This window comes from Pelophylax lessonae (genome assembly GCF_965119305.1).
Source record: "Pelophylax lessonae genome assembly, chromosome: 2".
NCBI lineage: Eukaryota > Metazoa > Chordata > Amphibia > Anura > Ranidae > Pelophylax > Pelophylax lessonae.
Window position 1 is genome coordinate 637,517,096 of NC_138769.1, and position 11,665 is coordinate 637,528,760.

The window sequence follows — 11,665 nt, forward strand, 5'->3', positions numbered from 1 at the left end:
AAATTTATTCCCAAAGAGGGAGGAACCCTCAAAGGGAATACGGCACCACACTTGCTTGGATGCCGGATCGGTCATTCAAGGGTGGAGCCATAGAGCCCGCTTGGCCGTAACCGAGGACAACATAACTCTAACCAGAAGACGGATTAGGTTAATAGAAGCCTCCCCCAAAAAGGACGAGGCCATCTTAAGTTCCTGAATCGGGGAACTTCTGGCAACCTCCTGTGAGACACTCCGGAAAGATTCGTCCACAGTGTCAGACCACAGCTCCATGGCCTTGGACATTGCGGCCAATGCTAAGGCCGGCTTACAAGCCATCCACGCCGTCAGGTAGATCCTCTTGAGGTCGGAATCCATTCTTCTATCAAAAGGATCCTCGAAAGAGACTGTGTCCTCTAGCGGGAAGGTCACATGCTTGACCGGCCTCATAACCGCTGCATCTACCAAGGGGGGAGACTCCAGGTGTTTCACCTCCTCCTCTTTAAAGGGATAAAGTCTGGACATTTTTGAGAGCATGGAGTTCTTCCTCTCCACCTTGCTCCATTCGTCCGTAATTAACTCCCCCAATTCACCCAGAAAGGGGAAGTTGAGATGCTCCTTGTTAAGTTGCTTTAAGTATTTCTTCTGTTTTGGTGGGGACACAGCTGGATCTTCCCAATTCAGGGTTTCTCTTACTTCTCTCACTAAAGGGGGGACGAGAGCAAAGTCAAACCCCAAGCATGGATCCTCCACTTCCGAGTCACTGTCTGACAGCATTGCCGATAAGTGACTGGGTTGGGAAGACCCGAACTCCTCTTGGCCTTGTGCTCTTCTGAGGGGAGAACGTGGAGGATTTACCACTGGGCTCTGAGTCTGGCTAACTCCCAATTTTGCCAGGGAGTCCTTGACGACCCGCTTTACTAAAGCCTCCAGACATTGATCGGAGTTGTCCCTCTCTCCCGTAGCCTGGGAGAAACACCGGTCATACATTGATCTAGACTCAGGGACTGGGGCACCACAACCCCAAAAACATGCTCTGTCTGGGTGTTGAGAGGGGCAGGGCAAGGCGGGGTTCTTTCCATGACGCTGAGACCTTGATGGAGATCTACGACCAGACCTCGAGGTAGAATGCCGGTGATGCAACTTGGAGCGATGTTCATCCCTACGCAAGGAGTGACGAGCATCAGACCTAGGAGGGCTGTGAACAAAAAGAAAAGAGCAAGACACAAATAGGGAGCAAGAGACATAAAGAACTCCCCTATCCCCCCTCTCTAACCATCCCATCCTCCCATGCCCTAAGTACCTGTTAAGGGCGGGCTGACCACAGGAGGGCAGTGAGGCTTCCATTCTGGTGCTGACCTGCAGAGATGAGCCGGACAACGGGATCAGAGGAGGAAGAAGAGGGGGAAACCAAGAGCCCCCACAACCCTGGAGCCAGTCCTACTCACCAAATGACCTGTGGCTTTAAGCAGTGTGGAGGCAGGAACAGGAATCACGTACAGTCTCTTCCACAGCAGTGTGTATATTATACACAGTCTCCTGACACTGCTATTCCCTTTTAAAAATGGCGCCCGCTGACGTCATCCAGCGGCGCCGTCAGGACCTACTGCGCATGCGCCGCCGCGCCGAGCGCCGCTACTGCGCATGCGCGAAAACCAAGCCTCGATCCCGAGGCGCCCACGCATGTGAAGAAGGTACCAACCGCGGCCGGTCGGGAACGCGAAAACGGACCGGCCCGGGACACCTGCCACCAGGGAAGAAACAGAGACAGGTAAAAGGGAAAGTAACCAATATAGCTGCCATGGAGAAAACGCTAATTAAAAAGCGTGCTTACATCAGCGGGTCCACTAGCCACCAGGGATGGATAGGAAACAGCGCATACACCGGACTTCACACTGGGCAACAGGCCACCCGCAGCAGCTGGGTTTTTTGGCCACGACTGCACTTCCTCAAAATGCCCCACTCCATACCTTGCCACAGCTAGGGCTTAAAGGAGGAAAGTGACCCAACACCAAATCAGCACAGCTATCCATCTCCTGGGATCCACTAGGTAGGATACAGGTACCACCGTTGGAGGACAATAAAGGAACAAGTGTGCTGAACAGGAGCAAAGATTTATGGGAGTGTGTGTCCTATAGGGTAGGATTGGAGGCGGGACTAGCCCGATACATATGCTGCCATGGAGTCTGTCAGGAAATGTATATTTCTAGCAATGTTCTCCTTTTTGAAATGTTGTTCCTTCTGTCAAGACTTCATCTGCATGCTGCTGAGCTGGGCACTTTATAAAGCTAACATGATTGATTTATCCTCAGCAATAGGTATGGAGGCCATACCCTGTACTGTGTTAGTTAGCTGCAGCATGCTTTCAAAGTCCAAGGCCATGGCACATTCACTTTAAGGCCCCTTTCACATATGCTGTCTGTTTTTCATCCATCCATTGACAGATGAAAAACTGACATTAATGCATCCCTATGGAAAATGGATGTAAATGGATGATCATCCATTTGCATCAGTTTACATCCGCATCCGTCATCATCTGTTTTTTTGAAACTGATCAATGCTCTATTTTTCATCAGTTACAAATACGGATCGGACAAAAAACGTATGTAAACTGACAAATGGTCAGTTTTTCATCCATTTTTGCATTTTTAGTGGATGGAAAAAAAACTGATGGAAAAAAACTGATGGAAAACAGATAAAGTGATGACCACTGATGAAAAACTGATGAAAAGCGTATGAAATACTGATAATCGCTGATGAAAACCTGATGACAAAGTGATGATCACTAATGACCACTGATGAAAAACGTATGAATACTTCATCCATTTTGACGTGACTAAACTGATGAAATCAACAGTCCGCATGTATAAAGGGGCCTAATGAGTACGCTCAAGAGTATGTCGCAAGCATCAGGAGCTACTATTTTTATTGGTGCAGTTGGGTGCCAGCAGTATCTCCCTTTACCATTAGCTTCTAAGCAAAGGGTTAACACACTGGGGAATTAGGTGCTGCATCACTAGCTGGAGTGTTGCTTGCATTTTGAGCTATGTTTCCTGCCTTTTTTTTAATCACAGGATAATGTCTTCTTGCAAGAGACACACGGTTTCACCTCATTTAGTCCTTGCTACCTAGTACAGTGACTTGGTCACCTCTCACCATTTGAACCTGACGTGCTTTCAGCAGTTGGTATATGAGTATCCACTGTTTTTACCTGGTGTCCTCAATTAAAGTGGTTGTAATGTCAACCCCTTTTTTAACAAGATACAAAGTACTGTGTGTCCGTTTTGTTGTTTTCTTTTTTAATTCTAATCCTAAATACCTTTTTGCACAGCACCGATGTGTGGTCACGTGTCATCCTCTGCTCTCCTTCCCCATTTTAAGGAATGCAGAGGGAGGTGCTGAGATACCCCACTGACATCAGCTGACCAACAGAGGGAGGTCCCGTGACCATACATGAACGCTCTGCAAAAAGGTATTTAGGATTACAATTTTTTAAAAATGTGGACACAATACTTTGTATCTTGATAAAACAGAGGGGATGCAAGTTATTTTTAAAGGTTACTTTCAAGCCACAGGGAATTGCAGCGGGAGGAGTGGGGTGGGGTGGGGTGGAGTGTGGATCGGCTCTTACACACAGGCTTTGGAACTGACAAGCAGAGCAGGATGATGGAGGCACGTAAACTGAATAAAAATTGATGATTTAAAAAAAAAAATTAAAAAATCTAATTTTTTTTTAAATCTAAATTTGATTTTTTTCAATTTAAATCAGATTTTTTTTATTTTTATCAAATTGTATTTTGATAAAATGCTTTTGGAGTAAAAATCTATATAAAGATAGTTTTCTATTTAGGATACAGTAATAATTTTGTTTATTCAGCATGAAATGGATCTTAGTTATGTAGCATGAGGCTGTATATTCTTTTTGGTAAACTCATTCAATGAATCCAAGCTCTGCAAGCTGAGATAACATGCGCTGCATTGATGCATTCACACAGTTTTATACTAACTACCAATAAGAATTAGTCCTTACATTTAAAGAGCACCTGTCATTTCATATCCATCATGGCAGCGCCTGTTAGCGGGCATCCACTCACCTGCTGCTGCCATGTCCTTCACCTTGTTGTGTCACTGCAACATCACCAACTGTCCGATTAAAGTGAATGGGACTCGGTGAGTCAACAGCAGGTCAGAGGAGGAGCTTCTGTGGGAGAGAGATGACAGTTGCTCTTTGAAAACTATGATTTAAATCAAGCCTTTTTACTAGTGATTTAAATCATAATTTAAATCAAATCTACCCTTTTACAAATCCTTCCTGGAAGATTGTGTTCCTGAGACAGCTCCCAGGTTTAAAGATACCATATTGGCTCAAACTGATTAGATGCATGCCACTTTAACAACGGAATCCCTTAGTGGCCCTAAAACTATCAAAACTTTTATGGTACACTCCTTACTTGAAGGTGTTTTGTATGGAGATTGAAAAACTCCTGATGAACTGTTCACACTTTTTGAATATTTTGCTCACCAGGACGCATTTGAGGGGGTCTTTATTAAAGTATTTGTAAACCCTCGCATATACCCAGTGAAAGGACTATCCTCAGGTGATACAGAGACTTTAAACAAATCCTGCTACATAAAGTGTATCTGTCTTTCTGCGGTCTTCTGTTCTTCACATGAACTCAAAATGAATATACAAATGATCTCCACTCTATAGAAAAATGTATATATATGTGCTTCCCTATAAATTCTTGTGTACAAAATAAATTATTATAACTGCTGCCCCCTTTAAATGATATCAATAAACAAAAATTGTCAAAGTGCAAATAGTCCACTCTACCAGTAGTGCTGTGATCAATATTCTCAATATCATAAAATACTGATATCCTGATATGACAATTTTTGTTTATCCATTCAAAATTGTCAAAAATGAATAATGCTGGTAGCAGAGGAACAAGGCAGCAGAAAGAAATTACACTTAGTTCTTTAAATTGAGACAAGTTTTCACTATAGAAGGATATGCCTTGTTCATATTTCTTGTCTGAAGTTTACAACCACTTTAAGAAATTGGGCCTTTTCCACTGTGGTTCCAGCGATTCCCTGCCTTATTTTCAATAGCAGGCCCTGCTTTGCAGCTTGCCCTAACTTTAATGTCTATATGCCAAACCCTAGGGGAATAGACTAAACTTATATCACAAGATCCAGCTAAAATTCTTAATAACCAAGTGTTTGTAGAGCACTTAGAGCAAATAAATGATTACCTGTACTCCCCGCTTCTTATAGTGCTTTTTATACAAAAGAAATATATACTTGTTAATACAAGTGTAAACCACTCCAAAGATGTTGCTCTCATGCTTGCTCTGTGGGAGAAACTCACCAACATTATTGATCCCAAGTGTGTTATGCCCATCTTTAACAAGAAAGGCATGGCCTTTTGGCGAGTGTCTGTCTGGTGAAAGGTAGAGGCATTAGAGGTGGATGCATGATGCACTGATTGAGGACTTTTTTGGCTTTATAAATTGGAAGATGATTAGGGAAGCTTTTTGTGAACTGATGCGTTACAAGAAACTATGAAATAGTTACATTTCACTTTGGTAGTGTGTAATTTTAGCTTGTAAATAATAGTGTTGTACAGTGCTGCATATTATTGAAACATTTGGAGCAAATGCATACAGCCCTACACTGCTGCCAAGACAGTTTAGGTGTCATTTCCCAACTTATTTTCTGAATTAGTCTCCTGTCTGACAGCTCTTTCGCTGAAATGTTGACCTGAAGAACAGCAGAGTAAAAAGAAAAGGAAATCAGAAGCATGCTGCACATGCATTTTGATGGTGAATGACTCCTTGGTGCTTTCTTATATTTACTCATAAAGGAAGTCATGGGGGTAAAACGACCCTTTTTTTTCCAGCAATAGAAGCCAATTGGCAGGCAGACTACATCAGCCAGTGGTGCTGGATTTGTGGCCCAGGCAGAGGACTGTAAAACTACCAGGCCTACAGATTCAACAACAAACTGGTTTTTGTCTTCAAATGCAGATATCCATTGGTGGAAGTAAATGCTCTGGTGACTCTTTGGGATCTACTTTATGGCTTCCTTTAACTTTCTTCGTTCATCCTTCCTCACCTGTCATACTCAATAGATTCAAGATTGAGGATATTCCAGTGATTCTCATCTGCTCTGCTGGCTCAAGAATATGTGATACTTTTACTTGAACAATCTTTTAGTAAACATCCCATGGACTCATCCAGCTCAACTAGATCCCCTGTCCCAGGGATGGGTTTACTACCCTTCGTGGTCTCTGGCTTTTAACGCCATGGCTATTGGAGCTCAGGTGTTTTTTAGATGGTAGTATCTCTGATTTGGTTATTTCCACACTAAAAGCACACTCTAAAGCTAAGTCTACCTCTCGCAAAATCTGCCTTCTAACGTAGAGAGCTTCCTTTGTCTGGTGTGAGGAAAGAAGATTTTATCCCAGGGTACATTGTGGGAAGAATCCTAACCAGACCTAGATCAGTGTTTGGCCCAGAGTACCATCAAGAGGAAAATATTGGCCCTTGCAATCCTGTTACAAAGACTGCTTGCCTCCTATTGATTAGTGAAAACTTTTGTATAGTATGTCTCTCCTGTAGCTCCTCCTGTACAGCCACCTGTGAATCCCCAGGATGTGAATTCAGTTCGAATAGCTCTTCAAAGATCACCTTTTAAACCTATTCGGGATATTTCCCTTTTTACACTCCCCCACAAAGTTCCTTGTTGCTGTCACCTTTGAGAGTCATGTGTTTGAACTGGCAGCCTTGTCCTGTTTGGAACCCTGTCGAGTTTTAAAATGGATAAGGTGGTGTTGAGGCCTGGAGTCTCCATCCCTTCATTAGGTGATTTTGGCCTTTTACATCAACCAGGCTGTTATGCTTCTATCTCTGTCTGGCTCTAGCGCATTGAAAGAAAATTTCCTTTCACTTCCTAGTAGTTTGTGCAGTACCCTTCTTACACTGCTTCTATTAGAAATGCTTATACCCTTTTTGTCTTTCCCGATAGCCCTAAAGGAGAACAGCTTCTCACTCCACCATTTCATAGTGGCCTAGACCGATTATCATGCAAGCTTTCCCCCTTTCACGTCAAGATACAGTCCACTAGGTCTGTGAGTGCTCTTGGGCTTTTTGGCATCAGGCAACTCTTTCCCAGATTTACAAGGCTCCCACCTGGCCTTCTGTTCACACATTCTCTAATTTTTACTAGGTGCAAGTTCAGGCCTCATCTGATGTCAACTTTGGATGCAAGGTCCTCTAGGCAGGGCTTTGAACAGCAGACTGCTCCCAGCTCTATTGTTTTTGTTATATGGGCCTGTTATTGTTTTCTTACTGTTGCCCACCCCTCAGCTGGACTGCTTTTGGATGTCTCAACTGTCTTAGAGTAAGGGCTTGTTCACACGTGTGACAGGCACTGCCCCTCTCCTGAAAAGCAATCCACACTTGGATTGTTTATCAGAGGTGTTTTACTAAACACTGTAATTGCCATACTATTACGCCGCAATTGCATGCATTGCACACGGTTGCAGTGTGGTTTTGGCGTAGCCCCAAATAACTGCCTAAGTCACATTCAGAGGCGGCACTGCTTGTCAAAAACAATATGCTGTTTAAGTTTTCCCATGGCCGCGAAGCACAGCATGTGTATAGCTGTGAGCAGTGTTCATGCGGATGGTCGGGCGACAGTAAAACCACAGCTCAACTGCCTGGTTTTACTGCCCTCTGACCTTATGTATGAATAAGATCTAACTGAATACTTTGTTTTTTAATGAATGAAAGGGAATAATAACAAGCTTGTTGTACTTTCTGTAAAAATCTATTTCTTGAAGTTCATAAAGAGACGTGTTGTGGGTAGGAGAGGTTAAGACGTTATACCCAGCTAGCCATTTACTTTTTTGTTTGCCAGTGTGCAAAATTGCACTGTAGAAAGTGTGAGCCCCACAGTGAAGTCTTAAGGTTTTGTATTAAAAAATGAGAAAACCAGGTACACCTCTGTGCTATTTAGAAATCGTACTGCAAGCACATAGACATGACCCTGCCTAATTATTTTTCTGATTCCCTTTCAGGCAAGACCGGCTGATTACTCAAAGGATTTCCTTGCACACCAAGTTCCGATATCTTTTCACAAGCACTGGAACATAGACCCAGTGAAAGTATATAATACCTGGCTAGCACCCGACAGGAGGCAAAACTTGAAAGAAAAAAAACATTTGAAGGAAGATCTTTGATTTCCATTGTTTTTTTCTCTTCCTAAGGACGTTTGAAGAGATGCTGCACAAATTCATATTAGATGTAGCTGTGGTTCAAATTGTGAAAGGTATAGGTTTCCTATGGCCTCCTCATGCTATAGGCAACCATTTTGTGTGACTGATCAGCATTCAACCTTTTGTTTTGACACAATAATATCAGAGAAGAATGAGATGCTGAGTGCTGTTATGTGGAAGCCCCCAGAAAATGTCTGCGTCCATGCTTGGTGAGATAGTTACTGTTGATTTCTCCTATGTAGCAAAGTGTCTACCATAAGAGCTGCTTGTAGTACCCTTCAAGAAACAAATGAAACAATTGGAAACAAGCTATTTTAACCACACTAACCTGCCTTGCTTCTGATTTGTAGCTCTAGAAAGATACATGCAGTCTTTTTTTGGTTGTGATGCGCAACAAGGACATGTCTTACCTATTTTTAAGTCTGAATAGGGTTAATGTGAAGAATAATGAGGAAAGGCAAACTTGGCAGTGTTACCTATAAGCACAAATTGTTAGATCTCATTTTCTGGCTGCACTAGTAAAAAAAAAAGAAAAAGAAAAAGCTAGAATTTGATTGATTGCTATAGGTAAAAACTCCACATTTCCTTTCCTCCGGTTTCATATGGAGCAATTGTAAATAAAAGAGCCACATGTCTCAAATGATGTTCATGTGTAGAAATGTTTGCATAGAAATGTTATTACATATTTTGTAAGATGTTTTTAGGTTTATTGACTTTTCACTGTTGTCATACCAGCACATACAGATGCATGACAAGCCATCCCACATCCCTGTTAATACCTACTGGCCAGAGATCTTCTCACTGTGAGATAATAGTCAGCTCCTGCAGGTGACTGTCTGTTCCAATTACAACTGCTTTATAATGTAAATGGAATCACAGCCCCATATTACACTTGCTAAGTCCTGGTTAGCTGACTGCAGGAAAGGATGTGGAAACCGCTATCTCACTATGGAAAGGAGAATAGTTAGCAGGTATAGTATTTTCAAGGTTTATTTAAAGGGTTTCTTTGACATAGAACAATTATATCATGGTGATCTCTGATGAAAGACTGTTAGGCTAGATTTTAATCCCAGATAGTAAAGTTGAAACTGTTCCATGTAACATAGAAAATTGACTGCAGAAAAAGACCTCTTACATACACCATGGGGTTATTCACTAAAACTGGAGAGTGCAAAATCTGGTGTAGCTCTGCAAAGAAACCAATCAGCTTCCAGGTTTTATTGTCAAAGCCCGATTAGCTACCATTCACAGCTGCACCAGATTCTGAGTGCTCCAGTTTTCATAAATCTTTCTCCCCTATGCTCCCAATATTTTTTTTTTGCAAGCACAGGAACACAACTACTACCACTACCACTACTGGACATCTGTTCCAAACATCCACTACACTTTATAACATTCTTAAACTTTCCTCCAGCTAGTTTGAAGTTAAGCCCCCAGATTATTAATCTCAGTTTTATATTGGTTGACAAAACTGTCATCTTAAACCTTACTCACAACTGTAATGCATCCATAGGTTTCAATCCTATCTCCCTTTTTCTTTTCCTCAAGATTGTGCATATGGCGTTCCTGTGGTTTCTCCCCACGTTTCCTCCCTCAGCACCTTTTTGTTGCCCATCTTTGGACTCTCTTTCTTAATAAGTGAGGTCTCCAGAACTGGACACAGTTCACCTAAAGCTCTGTATGGTGGACTTCCAGGACCTCCTTCCTTCTGTTGGCATAATCCATCTAGTGATGCAACCCAGAATTTGCTTTCCCTGCTGCCTGGTCACAATATTTACTCATTTTGGCATCTTCTTAAAGGAACAACCCCAAGCCTCTTTCTTTTGTACTTATGGCTTCCACTATATCCCAAATTGCAGGATACGTCACTGCCTTGGAACTAGAAGGCTGTCCATGGGTCAGACAGCTGTAGTTTCTGCTATTGCTTTCTGCCATGACAAATTCCCTACAATGATCCTTACATTTTAATAAACATTACAGTGTTGTAATTACAAAAACTGATCATAGCTGGTTGTGATAACATATAGCAGTTATACTATTTACAAAGGAAAAGAGAACATGAAATAGAAAGGAAGTGTGTGTCCCTATGATCTGTCCAACAAGCTGTAAGGCACTTTTGTCTTTTTTTTACAAAAAATGTTATTCATTTAAGGTAAATTTCATTAATGCCTTACTGAAAACACATCCATGTCCATAGTGTTCAAATGCAGTTTTTTTGTGAATCTCTGCATATTCACAGACACTATAGATGCTATATTTCACCTTTTTATTCATGCTATTAAATTAATTTTAAACAAAAAATTAATGTTCTGTTTGCTAATTAGGCTTATTTTATTTGTGTTGGTAAAAACACAGTTACCCCCGTTAACACAATGGAAACTGATAAGCATGCACTAACACCTTGTTAAAATTAGTCTAAAGCTGTGATCACGTTACCAAGCTTGTCATGTAATATCATATCTGTATAATAATAGAACCAAAGATCACTTTCCCTATACTCCATGACTTTTAATGAAGCAAATTTGTTGAGTTTCTACTTCTGTTACTGCTAAATGTATGTATTATATTCTTAACTGTAGTTTTTTATGAGTATTTTTAGCAGTAAAACTATATTTTATAATGTTTTAGTTTGTCATTTTATTAAGTAAACTGTTTTTAAAATGTAGCACATTTACAGGTAAAGCCATGTGAAATTTGAGTTTACAAGTTTCTTAAATTTGATAATTTAAAGTACTTTAAACAAGGGCAAATTTAAAAAAGAAGAGGTTGAATCAGGAACACACCTGCCCGGATTCCACCTAATTAGTCTTCATTTTTTGGTACAATTGTAGCATTTCCTTAACCCTCAGTATCTGTATACAAGGGATGCAGGGGCATTTTTAGTGTGTGGAATGCATAGTGAATCTGTGTGAAGACAAGTAAGGGGAATGGAATTCATCTTTCCTTTTAAAGGAATAAGTTGTCTATCATGTCAAAGTGTCAGGTGTTTAAAATCAGGGCCGACAACCTGTGAATATTACAACTATAACAAATATTACTAGGGCCTGGTTTTTCTATTGAAGAATGTAAATTACAGATGTAAAGTAAAGGGACTAAATCTGGTGAATTAATCCAACCTTAAGATACATTATTTTAAATATGGTGGATCCTCTGACAGGTATCTGGCAGTACAAAAAAAGTCAATAGAACTGTGAATTATTGGTTGCTTTATAAATATATCCCTATGTTTTCTTCATTCTTAAACTTTAACAGTTAATTTGGATATGTAAATTTGTTTAAATGTAATGTTTAATATTTTGTTTTTGGAGTGTGATGGAGAATAGACTATATATGTGTGTATGTATCTACTGTACATATATTTGCAGCCCAGCTTTGAAGATCCTCTGGTAATTTTGTCACATTGCTGCT

General features: G+C 41.0%; 1 protein-coding gene across 1 annotated transcript in view; it reads left to right on the top strand.

Annotated features, from left to right (window-relative positions):
* Positions 1 to 8,464, top strand: part of B3GLCT (beta 3-glucosyltransferase) — a 1,154,157-nt gene extending 1,145,693 nt beyond the window's left edge. The window contains exon 15 of the mRNA XM_082244867.1: positions 8,060 to 8,464. Coding sequence (XP_082100993.1) covers positions 8,060 to 8,221 — 162 coding nt within the window. The 3' untranslated portion in view covers positions 8,222 to 8,464. The remainder of the gene's footprint in view (positions 1 to 8,059) is intronic.
* The last annotated feature ends 3,201 nt before the right edge of the window (positions 8,465 to 11,665 follow it).